Source organism: Leiobunum rupestre, chromosome 7, assembly GCF_980474605.1.
Source record: "Leiobunum rupestre chromosome 7, qqLeiRupe1.1.hap1, whole genome shotgun sequence".
In the NCBI taxonomy this organism is placed as follows: Eukaryota; Metazoa; Arthropoda; class Arachnida; order Opiliones; family Sclerosomatidae; genus Leiobunum; species Leiobunum rupestre.
In genome coordinates, this window is record NC_143390.1 from 41,102,842 (window position 1) to 41,123,350 (window position 20,509).

A 20,509-nucleotide genomic window follows, 5' to 3' on the forward strand; every position below is an offset into this window, starting at 1 on the left:
GTTTAAACTAATTTAAACTATTTTAAGCACTAGAAAAAGTGTTATCTACCCATTAAAATTAGTATTACTATTGTTATTAAAAAAGCGTTCTATTTGAACTAGAAATAAAGAAATCAAGGCCACAGAAATCTGCCCCTTAAAACCATTCGTGTATTGAAATTGACTGCCATTCTCTCGAAGAGATTCGTTTTAGAGAGTAAACTCTCATTTGAAGTACCAATTCAGTTGCTATTAACTATTCGTCATACTTTTCATTTCAGAAAATTGGCCCATTTTAATGTTACCCAAGATACATTTTATAAACCAACTGATAGTATTAGGAATTTATAGATCTATAAATTCCTCCGCGAATGCTATCATAATTTTAGGTATGAAGGGATGATAATTTTAACAGGAAAGAAGAGTTAACACATATCTGGAAAACCTGCTAACCTAGTTTTGCGATATTTAAACTTACTCACTTATAAGTTAATTTTTTTACAAACAATTGTAATAAAATCACAATGTTTTATTGATTATGTCAATTTTCCTTTTATCAAATTGTTATGTTTTGAAATATACTCTCCTCGCGTAGGCTACCTTAGTTATTTACAGTAAATCATTTGGGTTTCCAAACGCTCTAAATAAACAAACAAACCTGTCTAGCAATATAGTATGGCACGGCGTTCGGATTATAAATTTTGGCGGTTAATTTATCAAGTTTGGGCAGTTTAGTTTGAAATTTATAAAATGTTCTATGGCGTGTCATAATTAACTTTGTTTTGAAATTTCAATTCAGATTTCCAGGCATGGAGCTAGAACCCCATACTCCAATTCCTATGCTGGAGACGTTAACACGGATTTCTTGGCCATAGGGCTAGGACAGCTCACCAAAGTACGTCACGTCGAAATCACGCAATTTAATTTTTTTTAATAATTTCCTATATTACGCAAACGTAACAATGTCACCCATAAGTATGTCATAAGGGAATTTTTTTAATGAAACCTTGTTCACGGTATATGACGTAAATTACGTCACTACCAAATCCGTAACAAAATACTCGCCCTCAACTAATAATAATTCGCTAAGCTAATACCCAATGAACCACATAGGTCTAAGTCAACTAGTGACTTGTGAAGCCAATTACCGGTGGCCGCGTAGGAGATTGGAATCGGATCTTACAATGTTAGTGAAGCGGATTTTGAAAAAGCTCAAAATTTGTAGTTTAGCTAGTGCCTCGCGATCGGGATATTTTGTTTACATGGTAACCCATCCAATTCGTAGTTTGATCGTGGGTGTGGCTTGTGTTCGTTGCCATGGTAACGCGTATAGGTCGGCCATGACGTAATTATTTCGCAAAATCGTGTGTGAAATTATTGTAATGGCGGCCGTTTCAACCCGGGACTTAGTTATGACGTATGCTTACGACGCTACGAGCAATCACAAAATAGTGTAAGGAATAGCAGAATTTTCTATTTAGCTTCCTTTATTTTTATGATCCGTGTAAAACAAGATCTCATTGAAAATTTTCTTTGGAAATGTTATAAAGATTCGTACCGAAGGAGTAACCGCATTTGAAAAATCTGGAGTAAAAACAGTGAGAAAGCGAAATAATTATTTCCGGAAATCTGGAAATCCACAGGAATTATAGGAAATATTGGAAATCCAGGATAAATATTGGAAATCCAGGATAAATATTGAAAATCTAGGATAAATATTGGAAATCTTGAGAAATAGGCGATATTATAAAGTCAGATATGCTTGCTCAACTTGTTAAAATGGGATAACGAAATAGTACAGTTAAAGCCTAAGGATGAATTCATAGGCTCTTTGGTGGGAAAGCTAATGGAAGCATAGTGGAAGGTGGCCTTTCCCATCAAAACAAGAAGGCCACGTTACTTTATTATATCGCCTAATGCGAGGGGCTGACCATTGTCCGTATTCGGGGTAACAACCCGTAGCTTTGACGGTACTAAAGTGATTACGTAATCGATTTCCGATTTAGCACAACCAAAGGCTGCACTCACTGTAATCGATGTACATAATTTAAGGAAGTGGTTAGCCACTCGAGAAATTGAAAGAAATATTGGAAATTTAGAGAAATAAACGGAAATATTTTTGATATTTTTGGAAATATAGAAACATCAGGATTATTTGGAAGTTTAAAAAAACTATCGGAAATATTTGGAAATCAGAAATCTGGCGGTACAATTTTTTCGAAGTGGCTACCCCGTCGATTCGTACTTATGTTACATAAGATACGAGACTTAACAATTTTTTTTAAAGCTTTGTTGGATTAATTTTTAGAAAGGTTCAGATGAGATGTACGAGTACGGTTTAATGCTGAAGAAAAGATATGGAAAGTTTCTAATTAATGATTACAGAACGGTACGTTGTTTTACATTCTAATTTCAACGATTAAGTGGTCGATGAGAAGCTATTTTGCACACAAAGTGCAATAACACCAATGAAGTAGAATATAAACTAGAGATCGAAACTTAAATTCGGGGCTACCCCTAATCAAAGGATAGATGACCCTTATATTTATTTAATTTAATTAAATTAAAGGAAAATGGAAGCACTGGTTGTAGAATTGGTCTAGAATTTTGCTAGTTTTTTTTCGATTTTGAGATTCTCAAGGTGGAGGGTAGCTGGTATTAATTTCAAAATTGGAACGTTAAGAAATGTTATGTTTTTAAAAATATAAAATGTTACGATGGACTAAGTCATAAATTACAGTGCGCATTCTTTGGGTCCTACTGAATTGAAAATATCTAATTAACATGGGTTCTAAAGCGTTCCATTTCCAAGTTATGGGCCCTCGAAACTCTGCCCTTAAAACACCAAAACAACCTTAAAAGTGAAGTTCTGTATTCTGCCTTGATCCCAATTGTTTTCAGTTATTACCCATCTGTTTTTATGATATTATATCAATTAGTATCAACAGTGCATTATTTAATCAGAAGTAGGCTACGTGTACTAGTTAATTTTCATACTTGTACCTTGAATGTCAAATTATTAAAAAGATTTAATTTCAATTAACATCTGTATATATAACTGCGTTGACATTTTCAAAGATCTTAATTAAAATTAAATTAAATAGTACATATAGCCTACTTTTGATACAATTTTATCTAATCTCATAAAAAACAAATGGGTAATAACTGAAAACGATTGGGATCAAGGCAGAATACAGGACTTCACTTTTAAGGGTATTTTTATGTTTTGACGGCAGATTTTCGAGGGCCCATAACTTTGAAACGAAACGTTTTAGGACCAATGTTCATTAGATATTTTCAGTTCAGTAGGACCCAAAGAATACGCCCTGTAATTTATAACATAGTCCCCCGTAACACCATGTATAATAAGAAATTTAAAATTGGGCTAATGTTAATTATTAATAGGTATACGAATAAAACCGAGCGCTGCGGGGAAAGGAGAAAACGGATAACCATTTTAGAGGGGCGATGGGCTCGACCAGTCAGCGAGCGTTATGCCGTCACGTAAGCCTACTTTTAAAGACTTTCAAAATCGCTCGTTATATCACGTGACAGCGAAACGCTCGTTGATTAGTCGAACTCAAAGAGCTTCTAAAACCGGGAAAATAAAGATATTTCAACATTTTTTTCTCGGTTTTCTCGTTTACCGGCAGCGCTGACGGCGGAAAAATCCGTTAAATTTTGTCCGTGTGTACAGTCGTTTTCCCGTACGCCAGAAAAACGGGAAAAGGTGGTAAAACGAGAAAATAGAGAAAATCAGGAAAACACTGCCCGTGTGAACCAGCCTTAAGTATTTTGCGTAACTAATTAAAAAGCGTTTTCAACCATACAGGTATTTAAGTTTTCGTTGTTTTTCAGGTTCTAGCTCGCTCTTCGTACATAACTCGATGTCTTCAAAGCGGAGAGGCGACGCTAGCGGCAATTTACCCGAGAACGTACACTCCACCTGACGGTGAAGGAACCAATTACGATACTTTACAATCGGGCCAAGCGATTCCCATTTATACGGCATGTGACGGGGTCAGTTTTTCCCAAAGACTATATAACGCTACGCTATACTAGACAGGCGTCCTAAGGTAAAATAAAACTGTTACACCTCTGTAGCACCGTAAAAGCTGGGGTAATATTTGAACCCACGGCTAGAGGCGCCACTAGTAAAACAGCTGAAGCGCGGGAAAAATTTGGACCAGCGTCGAGATGGAGCCACAATCGGTATACAAGTTGAGACATAGAACACGCCTGTCTAGTAAGCGAAGTGTATCTAGTCTTTGGATTTTCCCTTTGTCAAATTTGTACTTGCAATACCATAAGCTTATGATACCTCTAAGTAGTCAAATAAGCCCTTTCAAGGTGGAATCTATGTCTAGAAATCTTAATATTAAAACTTGTCTCTTCGCTTCCCGCAAAAATGAAAAATTTTGAAAAAACCTCGGAGCCAGCGCCGTCTTTTCTCTAGCGGGCAAGATTGGAATGAGGAAGTTATATTGAAAGGGAATTAGCGAGCCAAAATTATGGATTAAACACCGCATTTAATTGATGAGGGATTAAAGAAACTTTTAAATTCTATATATCTTTATGGAAAGTTTACTTACCAGTTATAAGACTTGGTTCTAAAAACTTTACCGCTAGCGTTTGAGTGCCTTTCTTTAAAGTTTTACTTTCAAATCGACTTGGGATGGTTTTTCCCAACGCTTCCCGCTTAATACAGGGTCTTTTAAATTGATCGATCGAAGCGTTTTTCTCAAAAACGGCGTGGCGGAAAATCGCGATCAATTGTATTGGTAAATTTCCGAAAAATCAAAGCATTTTTGTGCGTTTTAGGGGAACGAATTTCCCGAGGTAATATCGAAATTTCTCTCTTTTGTAGGGCTCGTCGTTCGGATAAGAAATTTTTCGTTCATTTCTTTTATATCCATATCCGAAAATTATCCGAATAATAACTTATTTGTTGCAGATTAAATCTTATAATAGTCGCGATTAATATCCATAAATAAACAGTTATTCGAATTTGATACGATTAATTGAAATTATGTCGGTTAATTTATTCATTTCCCCGAGCTCTACCCATTTGAGGAAGTTCAAGCTAGCCTTGCACGAAACGGGATTGGAGAAAGGTCGGTGGCAAAACGTATAAAACTAAAAGGACTGATTTTACAGATGCTTTCTGCTGGAAATTTCACCGGATTGGATGATGTGGAAAGTATCATGAACCGCATGTGTTCTAAGCCGTTTCTTGATGTAAGTTATAATCGTATCGAGTTGGCGCCCGGGGCAAAATATTGAATAGCGCACCAAAGAGCTATAGGCACATGACTTATACTCTGATAAAAAGTCAAATTTCATTTATTTTTGTTTAATTCAATTAGTAGGAAATTAAATTACGATTTAATTCAATTAGTAGGAAATTAAATTGCTAGTTAATTCAATTAGTAGGAAATTAAATTACTATTTAATTCAATTAGTAGGAAATTATATTACTATTTAATTCAATTAGTAGGAAATTAAATTACTATTTAATTCAATTAGTATGAAATTTAATTACTTCAATTCAATTAGTATGATATAAAATTACTTATCAAATAATAGTACTGTGGATATCTATAAAAATGTTCGGTTTCACGAAAGTAGCGCTGGACTATATTATTCTTTTTCGCAGTTAAAAGTCTCAAATACCATTTGTTCGTCGACAACATTTCCTTTGCCCCCTCATTTCCCACTCTACTTTCTGCAGTGTTGCCAGAGAGATAATGCTGATATAATTATAATAAAGCAAAATATTTCTAGAAACTATTGAACGATGCCAAGATTTCAACTGGAACCGATACTTTGACATTATTGAACCTGTTAATGATTTACGATGCAATCGTTTCAGAGGTATCCATTTTTATTTAATTAAATAATTTATAATTAAATATTGGGATATTAATAATGATAATAAGAAGACAAAATAATTATATTGCTACTCTAAAATAACTAAAATTTCTTATATATAGTTTTGGGACTACCAGTAAAATGTAGTATTTATAGGAAAATTGTTGCTGGACCTAAACTGGCGAACGAGTTTCGCAAAAAATAATATTTAAATGAACTGACCTCTCCATAAATAGATCCTGTCCAAACTTATACATCTTCGTCTATTTTCTAGGCTTGTAGCTATTCAAATTCGAATAATTAATGGTAGTATCGATGAGAAGTGATACCTTATCCCGCAAAAGATATACGCGTATATTTTGATACAATTTATAGAAAAGGAAGTATTTTTCTACTTCTGGAAAATCACTGGCTGGGGTTAACGGTAATAGTAAGTGAATGGAGCTTTTAGCTCGTAAGGCTTGACTCCACCGTTCTACGCAACTAAATCCCGGCCACAAAATTATTCGCACAAAAGCATTTAATGCTTTTGTGCGAATAATTTAAGTAATATGACATTACCTTTAAATAATTGGCGCAAAAGTATTAAGGCCTTTGTGAATATTTAAAACCCAAAAACTACCATAATCATAAGCTTAAAATATTACAAATAATTATAATGTTCACAAACGCATTTATTATACTACAATTACACGTAAAACCTCGACTTTCAGGTTTTTATGTAATACAATTTATTTTGTTTATATGGTTGAAAACTAAATGTTTGTACTATGAGCAGTTAGTGAATATTAGAGGCACTTTTTATCTTGGAGATTATATTGATATCACATTTTTTATAACATTAGATAGGACGGTAAACATCTTTTACCATTATTTTTTCGAGATTCAAAGAATATATCACAGTTTTCAGTAGTCAAACCTTTTGACTACAATTATCAATATCATAGCCAAACTATATCAAAGTTATAAATAGTTAAACCTATTGTCAATTAAAAATGATAAAATATTTATCTTATATTAATGCCACACAAACATCTTAAAATAGTATGCTTAAAAAACTAAGCTTTAAAATCCACCACTTTTTAAAAGATCTTCAGAAGTTTCCTTTTCTGGAAGATCAACCCAAAAAAGTCTTTTATTTTGAGGAATCTTAGAAATTAATTCTTTAATTAGTTTCTCTTTTTTTGAGGTTGAAATACCTTTACTAAAATCATTTGGCTTTGGGAGATGTTGAACTTTAGTTTTACAAGTCTTGGTTAAAAAGTTACATTCACGTTCTTCATTGTCAAAACTTGTTCGATAGTAGAAAGAATTTGAGCCTTTTCTGAAATTTCAAGAAACAACATCTTTGAGAAGTGGTAATTTCAATGTTTCAGGTGCGGCAGCTGCAGGAGCTACTAATCTGTAATTTTTTCTGGTTGATGAAGACTCTGATACTCTGGCGCGTGCAAAGCTTTTCCATTCCCGGAAATGTCTTGGTTCTAAAGAGAGTGTTGATATATTTTTTGCTGCTTCTTTTATTGTTGCATTGAGCTCCACGAAATCATATATATTTCCTTTTTTACGCATACGTTGCTCAATTAGTCCGTGAATGCCATCTGCAGCCATAAATGTGTGGCCTGAAACCAAGTATTTGAGCATTACATTTTCAGGACCAAATCCGCTGTTCACAAGAGTTACCAACATTGTATACATTGTCCAATTTTTATTCTGCCCCGAACAGTTATCCATCCAAAGAATCAGGGTCTTTTTATTTCTTATTGGTTCTGAAGTTAAAAAACTATAAAATGATGATGCAATATCAGTTGCTTTTCTACCGCTGATGGCTTCATGCCATACCACACAGTAGTGGGTTTTTACAGAATTTTCTGTCATTGCTGCAAAGGTTTCATTAAAACAAACGAGCCTGCTACAAAAGAAAGCGGCCTTTCGTAGAGCTGGAACTCGAGGAAGAAGTAAAACTTTCTGTAGGTCAACTGCAAATACCAAAGTATTTTCATCTGTGTTTTTACTGTCTTTTTTATATTCTCCTCTGGCCAGTTTGAAGCTCTCATTATGTTTTTCTTTGGCTTGATGACTGATATTGGGATTCTCTTCAAAAAAGGCACAATCTGAACACTTATCGGCTTTGTCATTCGCAAAACTTATATTTAGTTTACGCACTTCTTTTCGGTAACAATCATAGTTGCATAAATTGGGGTAATTTTCAACGGCATTAAAATCCTCCAACATATAATGTATTGTCAATTCAGATGCTAGGTAAAGACGATTGGGACTGTGTTCTCGTCTGTAGTGCGATACTGATGGATTAAAAGACAAAATATGTTTTCTGATGGTCTCTTTGTCAACTTTATTATGCCAACCAGAAAATTTTCTCATGTCTTCTTTAGGTATACCCGTTTCCTTGTTCGTTGCCTCTATTAGTTTGACAATCACTTTATTACTGGTATATCCAAGGGTAGCTAAACAAACTTCTGACAAACAATGATGTCTGTTTTTGATTCAGTTGTAGGGTCAGTAAGTGGGCTATGGTAAGTATACACTAGCGTTTTCGACTTTGTTTCTAAAGAACTGTTAAATTCTTCGTTTTCTGAATCATGGCCCCCATGCCCCCCCCCCCCCTGGAGCCGCCCCTGGTATTAGTCTCACGTACAGTGTAGCCGTTGCCGCCGATGCCGATGGCGCCGTGTCGCGCATATCTCTTCAACGGTTAGGGCTAGAAGAGTAAATGATACCTCGTTCGAATGTACATACATCGCCATTGATAGCCTTTCATAAAGTTTTCAGAGCCCAAGAAGTTGGGCATTTGCCCAATTTACTATTTTCGGTGGTTTCGCTTTCTGTGGTAGATATTTTATTTAAAATTAAGTCCGATAACGTAAAACATTTATTTTGGATAAGCAGGTTATATCAGTAATTTGTATTAAATTTAAGTATAGTTTTCAGGGTAATTTACGGGACCCCAATTTTAATGTTTTTGTATTTTCGCCTAAAAATCTACATACAGTTCCTTAATTTAAGTCCGATTTTCATGAAAGTTATATTTTTGAATAGCTGTGGTTTATTTCAATTCTAAGTAAGGTCTTTTGGGCAGCGTATACGGAGCCCCGCATTTTCCAACATTGTAAATCCGCGTGTTTATAGATTTCTACGCGCCCGTTTCCCTCTGGCGTTTTTCAAGGCCCTTCAGAGTTGGCCGCGCTTTCAACGTATGACCAGAAGTAACAATTAAGTATGACACTGATCGACCTACTCTTCGGCGTATGACCAGAAGTAATAAGTGTGACACTCAACGTAACAAATAAGTGTGATTAGAAGTAGCAAATAAGTATGAAACTGATCAAATTAATTAGTCTTTGTCGTATAACCAGAAGATATAAGTGTGACCCTCAACGGCTGAATAGTAGTAACAAATAAGTGTGATCAGAAGTAAAAAATAAGAGTAACACTGATCGAAGGAATCTTCGATGCTTTCAAAGTATGACTAGAAGTAACAAATAAGTGTAAAAACAATTAAGTGTTTAAATTTGAGGGGTGAAATCATTTTGGTTGCCATGGAAAAACGAATGGCCATTGAAACCTTGAAAGCTTCTATAGGAGATTTCAAGGTACATGAAGGTCTACTTAACCCCAGAGTTTGAAAAATACCGGGGATATACACCTGGGGATGTCCCCTTGCTTCGGCCTATTTGGTTCCTTATTATTATTTGTATTTGTATTTTTCGTTTTTGTTTTATTATTATTATTACAATTATTATTTAATATTAATGGGGAAGAATACAGTAAAAGCCTTTTTTTCTCGTTCAAGCTGAACGTTTCTGTTTAACAATAATAAATTTGAATTAAATTTTTCTTATTAGGCTGAACATTCCTCTAGTGCTTAAAATAATGTTGATAATTCTAATAGTTAACGAGATATAAGGTTCTAACTAAAGGGTCGTTTGGGCGCTTGCCCAACTTGTTTAGCTCCGGGAGTCCGAATTGAAACGTAATAACTTAATTACTTTTAAATTTAAAATTGTCAAAATTATTTTAAGCACTAAACAAGAGGCTGTTCTACACTTAAATATTAATTTTACAAGTTAAACTCAAAATTAAAGTTAAAACTCAAAATTAAAAGAGTTCAGCTTGAAATAGCGCGAAAGTTGTCCGGCGTCCGCCGCCGCCGTAGGCATGACACGGCACGGTATAAATCATACTAAACTTAGAAGAATCCTCGCACGCGATTGCGAATAACAGCCACGCGATGAAATCAGCCTCTAGAAGTAACAATCAAAAGCTAGAAGAATCTTCCTACAACTCTTAGAGAAAGAGACACGGGAGAGTCACGTGACACACAAGAGAGGACCCGGGAATCGTCACTACGTCTAGACTGGCGCTGGGGTAGAGCTGTACCGCGAAATGGCTGGGGAGAGGACGCGGGAATCGTCACTACGTCTAGACGGGCGCTGGGGTAGAGCTGTACCGCGAAATGGCTGGGGAGAGGACGCGGGAATCGTCACTACGTCTAGACTGGCGCTGGGGTAGAGCTGTACCGCGAAATGGCTGGGGAGAGGACGCGGGAATCGTCACTACGTTTAGACTGGCGCTGCGGAATAGTAGTTTAATAAATATATGTACACTCAAATAAATCGTCGTGCTTATTTATTTTTGGCTTAGTTTAACTCACAAACTCGATACAGTAAGCTCGTGTAAGACTATTATTTGGGTCACGTGACCCACTTGTTTCATCCCCCTTTCGTGCCGTGGCGTAATGGGTGATTCTCAAATGTAATTTCGACAAATACATTTATAACAGAGTAAATTTTTTAGGCGCGCGCTCTTGATATATTAGTAGATTGAGGCTCGCGCGATTTTGAGCACATTGAAATTGAAAAAAGAAGCGCGCGCTCAAATAATTTAACCACGGCCAACTTTGAGTAACGCGCTGTTCGCGCTATAGCATCCAACCCATTCGTTAACCTACGAACCAAAGATATCTGTATGAGTTGAGCGACCCTAGCGAAATATTTTTTTTATACAGACCAAACTTATTCATACTAAAATTATATTATGGTCATTTTTACGCAATTACCTTGGACAAAACTTGTAATTATTAATAAATTAACATGTATTATTACCTTTAATTGCAAAAGTTGACGATATATATGTGACATTTTAAATTAAGCGTAAAAGACGCGTTAATAACACCCGTTTTGCACTGAAGCCAATATAATAAATCTGTGAGGTTGGAGCGCCAAAATTCACCTAGCGGGAAAAACCTTGATCATGGAAATAAGGTGATTGCGTTGGCCGCTGTAGCGTGATCAAAGTTGACCGTGCTTTAGCCATACAAACAGAAAGTAACCAAATCAGGTGACCACCGATCTTTTTCATAATCACGGATTGTCCTCAAGTAGTCATCCTCCTTAAGTATAAATTAATAAATACATACTTGACGTACTTATTGTTTTGTGATATTTTTCTGGTCTAAAAATGGACTGCAATTAAATGAATTTGTCATTATTTAGAAATACCACAATCTGACAATTCCGCCGTGGTACGATGCGCTATATCCGAGGCTGCAACGCTTCGAGGAAGGCCTCATAAGGGAATGGGCCACTAACACGTCTTACTCCATTCCGGTTGTAGGTAAGAATATATTAACTCTCCATTGTATAGTACTTTTAATTTAATATGGACATTTCATTTACTTGTGAACTTGGGAGTCAGTTTGGTTATAAGTAAGATTTTTGAAAGGAACTATTTGCTAGGGTGACTTGGGATTTTTAACCTGCAAATCTATAAAATTAAATACATAATTAATGAAATTTAAACTCGTGACGCAAAAAATTATACTTAAATAACCTTAATAACAATAATAAGCTATGCCATAATTAAATAATATTAACAATATAAGAAACTTATATGTAACAAGCTCGAGGCCCTTTTAACAGCGATACCGTGAAAATTAAACCACGTGGAAGGGTGATAACCACTAGCGTCCTTACACTAATTATTGCTTTAAAACCTGAAAAATTTTATGAAAAGAAGAAACTAAAGTTCTCAGAGGAAAACCGCTTGAACAGACAGGAAAAGAACTTGCAAACCCAACGCGAAAGGAGTTGTTTCAAGTTTTCCCCCATTGCCATAAGCTGGGACCGAGCTCGGGTTCTTCTTGCTGCGAGGCTAAAGTGCTAACCACTTTTCCATCCTGGTGACACCTACTGTAAATCATAACAGTAATTGATTACCACTTAAGGTGAAACACTGCGAATGATTTGCACCGCCATCTATCAATAAATGGGCTAAGAACTCCTTCAGCTTCGCTCTCTATTGATGAACTTACGGCTAAAAATAGAGTGAAATAGTGTATTAAAATTTATTTGGCAATATAAGTACAGAAGTGTTCAAGGGGTCTTACAGTAAATTCGTTTGCATAAACCATCGTTGGCTTGATTTGGATTTTCAGTACGAATACGGACCTCGAAAGTAGGTCGTATCGATTCTTTTGTATTATGCGAATTCTTAAAATAACGCTAATGCAGCGCCAGCTGTTAATCCATAATACTATCAACAGCCCCCTAAGTTTGAATTGGACATAAAGGCACATTTATTAAGCACTAGACAGGCGCAGGATAAACAAAAAAATAAAATCTACGCCACCTGGCGAAGAAAAATAGCAAATCCTCCCAACTACCCTCACCCCTGCTACCTATACTACCTCTTGCCATCTGGTAGAATGCATTGGGGGATTAGTTTCAGTTTTTCACCACCAGATGGATTCATGTAGCCAGTTGGGCCAGTCATTGGCCTAACGTTAAAATCCCATTCGTTTCAAACTTAGGGGGGCCTTGATAGTCTTATGGTTAAACCAAAGATCGTACCCTAGATTCGAATACTGAGAGCTTTCCCATTGACGGTTTTGTTACGAAGCGTTTACCCTTTTCCGGCACGTGACCTCAGCAAAATCGGGCTCCATCGGTTGCGTTAAGGAGCAAACCATGGAGCAAATTTTTTCCAAGTTCCAGCGGGAAGTGGGTAAACGCTATCGGCAACGCGCGAGAGAGTGATTTAGAATCTAGGGTACGAGTTTAAATTATCTTTGGTTAAACATTTTGTCAGGAGTCTGTCGCAGGGTCAGAACTTTACGCCCAACCTCACGGCAATAATGGTAACTCGCTCAAACTGTGTCTTTCTCACCGAGTCTTCATTGAGCATAAGTAAAATAATATTCATAAGGATGGCACAGAACGAATTCGGTTAATGATAGTCTGTCGTGGAGTGATTGCGAAATAGGAAACTCGTCCCTGACCTTTGGATTGAGGGTCGAAATGTCCTAGGGGTAAAAGGGTCGGACGACTACAAAACGTCGACTCTTTACCGCCTTTTAATAGACATAAGAACCGACTCCGAAACGACGTTATCCCGACTTAGCATGTACTGTAAAATTACGTCGAAACGACTTACTTTTTGACATTTTAAGTGACTGAAAATGACCACATAAAACCGTAAATATAGCTTTATACATGTATGCAGTTGGTCAAGTCCCATGAACGGGAGTGAAACAATGAGTTAATTTCCGTCAATCGGAAAGCTCTTGAATCTAGAGTACAGAGTTCTAAAGATTCTTAGGACTTAGTAAAAGTAACGAATAAATCTTCATTAATAATATCTTAGCCTAACATATTTAGCTATACGAATGTAACCTACTTGAGCTGAGATATTTTTAATAAGAAAGCATTCTCAGATTGAATATATAATCTTTTTCGAAAATGTATAATACAGAAAGGAAGTTATTTTAAAAATATTTCAATTTGTTTTATTAAATCGTCAAAGTTTCACAGTTTTGAGCGATTAATTGGTAAAGCACGAACTTAAATCGACTCTTTGTGCTACAGGGGTAATAAATAAATGTAAGGTCTATTTTAAGTCGGATAATGGTCGGCATACCGACCATAAATAGTCCCAAAAAAGGATTTACGGTTTTGGTGTCGAAAAAGGTTTTAGGTCGGCATTTGGTCGTCGACTATAAAGCGACTTTTCGACCGTACCCAGACCCTAAAACGACTTCATGTGCCACAGGGGTAGGTTTGAAATTCGAAAATAACTAACTTCAGAAATGGAGTTAACTGACTGAGTCAAGACGCTTGACAAGGGGTCTCGCACCCGAAAGATTGCGACGTAAATAAAAAGAAAAATGTTTTTTTTTTATAAAACAATTCTTTTAAATTTATTTTAACCAGCCATGAAGTATCCGTAGTTATATATATATATATATATATATATATATATATATATATATATATATATATATATATACAGGGTCTTTTTTTTGCTCGGAAAAGTGTTTTTTTTTCAAAAACTATTTATAGTACCGATTTCAAATTTGGAAGGTCAATTCTCTATACCGGGGGACATCAGTTTGAGAAATTTGAGCGTTTTCGGTAATGTTTTTCACCAATTTTGAAAAATTATTTTTCGACCACTAGGTGCGAGATAAAAAATTTCTATTATAAAGTTGTAGGCCGTCATCGAAAACCCTTAAAAATTGTCCACTCGACGAAAAACAATTTATTTATCAGTGAAAATTCGAGCTTGAAAAATTTACAAGTTGGTGAAGCCAAATTACGATTGTTTGAAACGATAATTGAAACCGAATTACCTAATCCAGTTGAAACTTTGGTTAAAAAAACGACCGGATTTAAAAAACACGAGGCTATAGGTCAATCCTAAACATGCATTGGGTATTTAAAGGAAAACTTTGGGAGATTATTATCAGTGTTTGATAATATTTCGAACAATGCCTCGTTATTCAGTAGCTGAGCGTACCGAGATAGTTGCCATTTACTATGGAGAAGCAGCGCAAAACCTTAGAAGAGTGACTGAAATCTTCGCAGAAAGACATCCAAATGGAGCACCATCTGTAAATACAGTAAGACGAGCAATTCACGATTTCAATCAATTTGGTCACTTGCAACCTAGGTTTCGCGGATTGGGTCAACCGGATTTAGACTTCGAGAACAATGTACTCGCGTACTTTGTGGCATATCCTCGTCACAGTTGCGCTAACGCCGCTGCTGATTTGGGTTGTTCTGCAAATCGTGTGTGGAAAATTCTTCGTAAGAATCGCTATCACCCATACAGAGCTACGCTCCACCAAGGACTAATTGACGGAGACCATCAAAGACGTTATGAATTTAGCAACTGGTTACTAAATGCTGTCCAAGAAGATAGACAATTTTTGCGCCATGTTTTGTTCTCCGACGAAGCGTCATTTTCTAGAGATGGGCCCTTTAATCATCAAAACAGCCATCTTTGGTCTGACATCAACCCACATTGGGGTTTTGAATATCATCACCAGGTTCAATTTGAACGGGTCAATGTTTGGGTTGGACTTGTTGGAAACCGTTTGATTGGTCCCTTTTTCCTGCCGACGAACCTCAACGGCCAAAGGTATTTACATTTTCTACAGAACGAACTGAGTGACGCAATCGATGACCTTCCATTGGCTGAAAGACGTCAGTTGTGGTTTCAGCAAGATGGCGCCCCTCCGCATTTTTCCCGGCAAGTAACTGAGCACCTCAACAACGAGTTTCCTGAAAGGTGGATAGGGAGAAATGGTCCAGTGCATTGGCCAGCAAGGTCACCTGACCTAACACCGCTGGATTATTTTCTCTGGGGATTCGTTAAAGCAAAGGTATACGCCACGCCCATTGAAACTAGGGAGGAACTCATTAGACGAATAATCAGTGCTTGCCGAGACGTCACACCAGAAATGGTAGAGAAAGCGTTTGAGAACTTAATTGTCCGCGCACAAACCTGTGTTGCAGCCAATGGTGATATTATTGAAAATGTTTTGTAAAAATTTATGTGAATAAAATATCTGCATTTAAAAACCAAACGTGTACATTTTTTCAAGTGTGAAAACTCTACTACGTTTGTATTAGACTTGTTCCCTTTTCAATTATCGTTTCAAACAATCGTAATTTGGCTTCACCAACTTGTAAATTTTTCAAGCTCGAATTTTCACTGATAAATAAGTTGTTTTTCGTCGAGTGAACAATTTTTAAGGGTTTTCGATGACGGCCTACAACTTTATAATAGAAAGTTTTTATCTCGCACCTAGTGGTCGAAAAATAATTTTTCAAAATTGGTGAAAAACATTACCGAAAACGCTCAAATTTCTCAAACTGATGTCCCCCGGTATAGAGAATTGACCTTCCAAATTTGAAATCGGTACTATAAATAGTTTTTGAAAAAAAACACTTTTCCGAGCAAAAAAAAAGACCCTGTATATATATTTCCAGTTAGTGATGATAATAGTTATTTTTATTTTCCGATTCAATAATTCATCATTATTTTCCAAAAGTAAGCGTTATTTACACTCAGTGGTATAGCCAGGGGGGGGGGGCACAGGGGGCACATGCCCCCCGAAACGTATGGTCGTACGTACAAATATTTTTATATTTTTATTTTTTTCAATGGCGTGCCCCCCCGAAACAAAATTCTGTTTACACTTTTAAAGGCTGCGGACCGTCGGCTATTTTCAGGGCATCCACCAAATACTAGGAGCAGTTCGCTGAGAGTTGTCAGTACGCAATCGTCTACGTTGTCATTGGCGAAACAGACTATCATTAAAATTATTTGCATTGGGTGAATAGGAAGTGTCATTCTTATGGTTTTGTTTATGTTACTTATGATTGCGCCCATCGGAACGACATTTAGAGCGTCATTGAAATCGTTAAGCTAAGACTGTACAAGGGGTAAGTACCGCGAAACAAAATCAGTTCAATAAAGGGTCCGCGAACTTCAAGGGCTAAAGGCTTGTCCACCCCAGAAGGTAACTGGCGAAAAAGGCGCTAAACCCGGCCTTAAGTGAGCTCTCAAGTGTAGTTTGAGAACATTCTTAGACCAATATCCGGTCAAAGCTTGACCCTCACTGAAAATTCCAGCCATCAAAGATGCACCTATACCATTGGGAAACCGGCGCTCTGACCGGCATAAGCCTTGACCGATAATTACAAAAAAATTAGTACAAAATTACATAAGTAAAACCGAATAGTTTAAAATATAATTTTGTTAATTTATACTAAAGTGAAACCTATATAAAATAATGGAATAATACGAATATTATTCTACACAGCTAAATCATATTATTGAGGAAGAACCTAGCCGGGCATACTCGGGCCCTAACCTCCGCTTTCAGGTCCTATAAATTAGGGACTCCAAAGGTTTCTTAGTACAGGTCCTCCGGTGATTTAAATCCGCCGTTGACGAACTTCACTAATTGTATTCTTAATCGCATTTGTAGGTGCTCTTTTCAAAGAGGTCGTGACAAATTGGGTAACGCCTAGAACGTCGGCCGACACCAACGTATCGATTTCAGTCTTCTACTATTTCACGGTACGTATTTACAATAATGTAGTAGCTCGTAAGACTGCTGTATTCGGCATTTCAAGTAAATCAAGAATGAATACATCGATTCGATTTCTATCGTATCGTTGTTTATTTTAATTTTTTTTTAAGTATTCCAAATTGTAATTTGCCTCAGATACAGATACACTAATTGTATGTAGGTTTAAAGTGCACTGTTTTTAGAAAATGAACGGTTGGAAGTAGAGTATGAAAAACTAGGCACCGATAGGTCCTGCAACGATACGTCCTTAACTGATATGTCCTGCACCGAAATTTTGCAGACACTAAAACATACCCTACCAAAACTACCGCCTCAATAATTTTGACACCGAGCATCATCCTTACTATCAATTATTTACTTATTTATACTAAGGGTCTAGTGCGTGGCGTAATGTTTATCGTGTGCACGTAAATGGAAGAATATAGTGGCGGGTACCAAAATTAGCAGAAAAATTAAGAGAACCCGAATTTCGATGGTACGAGGAGCGCGTTTGATGGGAGATAGCTCACATAATGTAAAAATTTCGAAATGGTTCAGAGCAGACGTCCATGAAGTATTTAACACCTCGGGTAATTAAATCGTAAAATATGTAAACTGCTACAGATAGAGGTGCCCTATACCTTGCTCATTCGCATTTTAATCTTATAGAGCGCTTTGGAAAATTAGTATACAATGTGGAGTATCAAAATAAAACTTATTTTTCCAGAAATACTATTATACAGTAAACTAAATTCATGCTAGTTTTCCAGTGAAAATGTTTTAAGCGGAGAAATGTTGTTCTAAAAATGATCGATCATAATTCTACGAACAATTTTAATATTTAATTAACAAAATATGTTTGTCTTGATGTAAAAATAATAAACGCTGTCATCATTACCACTACATTCTTTGACAGCCGGGAGTAGTGGCGTACTCCTGTAATCCCAAGCGTTTGGGAGGCAGAGTTTGTGGATGGCCGATTAAGGAAGACCACCAATCTCCCAACGGGTGGTCGGAATACTTCCGCCACGGGTGTCCCCACCCCTGTCCCCACGTATCCCCCCGTTGGCGTGGCCGTTACACATATCTCGCCCTGATGAATCAAATGGACGAGAGGACTGAATTGTCCCACACGTCACAATCGACTAAAAAACACACACACATTCTTCGACATTATCATTTTTAAAATGAGCATTATCTCAGATTTGTCGACAGTTACGTTTTACAAAATCCAGAAAGTACTCTAGTGCACGTTGAAAGTCCAACCGTATTTTGCAGCAGGATGTAATTGTTAATGTGAATTTCTAATTGCGTTAACGCGTGTAAAATGTTATCATGCACTTCTAGAAATATTTTACAAATTGACACTTTTCCCGCGAACCAACCAGGTATAGCGTAAAAATCTGGAGTTACTGAAGATATTAATGGTCCCAATGCATTGTAAAATGTTTTCAGTTTTATTACATACTTCTTCAAAACAGTTCGAACAAATGTTGATTGTATACACAGTAACGGGTAGCGTCGTATTTGCCATTTCGAAGAATTTATAGAGTAAATAATTACTTTAGTATCCACTCCTTCAAACGGAGACATCAATGTTAGTGCACTTGACTTCCTCTCTGTACACCATGATAACATTTTTCTTAAAATTTGTACCCTCTTGTATCAAGTCATCTCCAAGCGAAGCGGTAATTTCGTCTTTGGTTTTTAAGTGTGATAAAAGTTGTCGAATTTAGTGATTGTTTATCGACCATACCATCGTTTATTGCGACTTCTTGGAGTGTGGAGCTTCGATTCGACTAACGATTAGAGAGAAACGTAGAAGCTTGAACTTAATGTCTCTGTGGTTTAATGAGCCATCTGCTTCAAAAACGGTCAACTCAAAAGTGCTTACAAGTTTGAGGTTGATATAACGTCAAGGGTCCCAAAGATGAGGCTATGCGTTCCTTTACAAATTTTTGGTATTCCTTGAAACCCGTGAATGTGTTTATGGTAGAGATAAGCTTTTTGACGTGTTTTAGTTTTCTGGACGATACCGATTCGTTATCTTCATGATGTTTTTTGGGTTTTTGACTAGTAACACATGAGTGATACTTATGACTCTGATTAACTGCGAACCCTATCCTCTTTGGTCTTTTAGATGATTATAATAACCATGGACCATATTCTACACTATCATTCGTATTTTTCGAAACTTTCATACATATTGTTTACTTTTTCATAAAAACATCTTTCATCACGTTCCCGAAAATTTCATATTATTTACACAACAGTTTTATTTATATAATGTACAAAATGTTATTCTCGATGATATGAGCTATAATTTGATACCCCATATTGTATACTTATTTTCAAAAGCGCAAAATTTAATAAAATTGTGAGTGGGCAAGGTATAATGCGCCCCCTATCTGCAATAGCTTACAAACTTAAGGGTTTGACTACCAAGAGTTTAAAAACTTCTGAACCATTTACAAAATCTTAAATTAAACTAATAATTAATATTACATTAAAAAACCTTTAAATGATTTTACGTGGGCTAGCTCTACCCAAACTCGTACCATTATATTTTGGGTTTTCCTTATTTTTCTGAAAATTTTGGTCCCAGCCACCATATTATACCTTTTACGCACTAGTCTGCCACCATAGTCTACCATTCACGCACCAGTCTGCCACCATAGTCTACCATTTACGCACTAGTCTTCCACCATAGTCTACTATTTACGCACCAGTCTGCCACCATATTCTACCATTTACGGACTAGTCTTCCACCATAGTCTACCATTTACGCACCAGTATGCCACCGTATTCAACCATTTACGCACTAGCCTGCCACTATTTTCTATTATTTACGCACTAGTCTGACCACGTATTCTACCCTTTACGCACTAGTCTGACAAGGTATTCTTCCATTTACGCACTAATCTGCCACCATATTCTACCATTTACGCACTAGTCTTCCACCATAGTCTACCATTTACGCACTAGTCTGTCACCATATTCAACCATTTACGCACTAGTCTGACAACGTATTCCACCATTTACGCACTAGTCTGACAACGTATTCTACCATTTACGCACTAGTCTGACAACGTATTCTACCATTTACGCACTAGTCTGTCACCATATTCAACCATTTACGCACTAGTCTGACAACGTATTCCACCATTTACGCACTAGTCTGACAACGTATTCTACCATTTACGCACTAGTCTGACAACGTATTCTACCATTTACGCTCTAATTTGCACCATAGTCTAATATTTACGCACCAGTCTGCCACTT

General features: G+C 36.6%; 1 protein-coding gene across 1 annotated transcript in view; it reads left to right on the plus strand.

The window, feature by feature from the left end:
• Window positions 1-20,509, plus strand: part of LOC149936321 (putative acid phosphatase 5) — a 53,567-nt gene that overhangs the window by 24,412 nt on the left and 8,646 nt on the right. Inside the window, exons 3-9 of the mRNA XM_090153660.1 lie at window positions 779-874; window positions 2,288-2,368; window positions 3,838-3,999; window positions 5,137-5,217; window positions 5,764-5,853; window positions 11,361-11,481; window positions 17,144-17,235. Coding sequence (XP_090009786.1) covers window positions 779-874; window positions 2,288-2,368; window positions 3,838-3,999; window positions 5,137-5,217; window positions 5,764-5,853; window positions 11,361-11,481; window positions 17,144-17,235 — 723 coding nt within the window. The remainder of the gene's footprint in view (window positions 1-778; window positions 875-2,287; window positions 2,369-3,837; window positions 4,000-5,136; window positions 5,218-5,763; window positions 5,854-11,360; window positions 11,482-17,143; window positions 17,236-20,509) is intronic.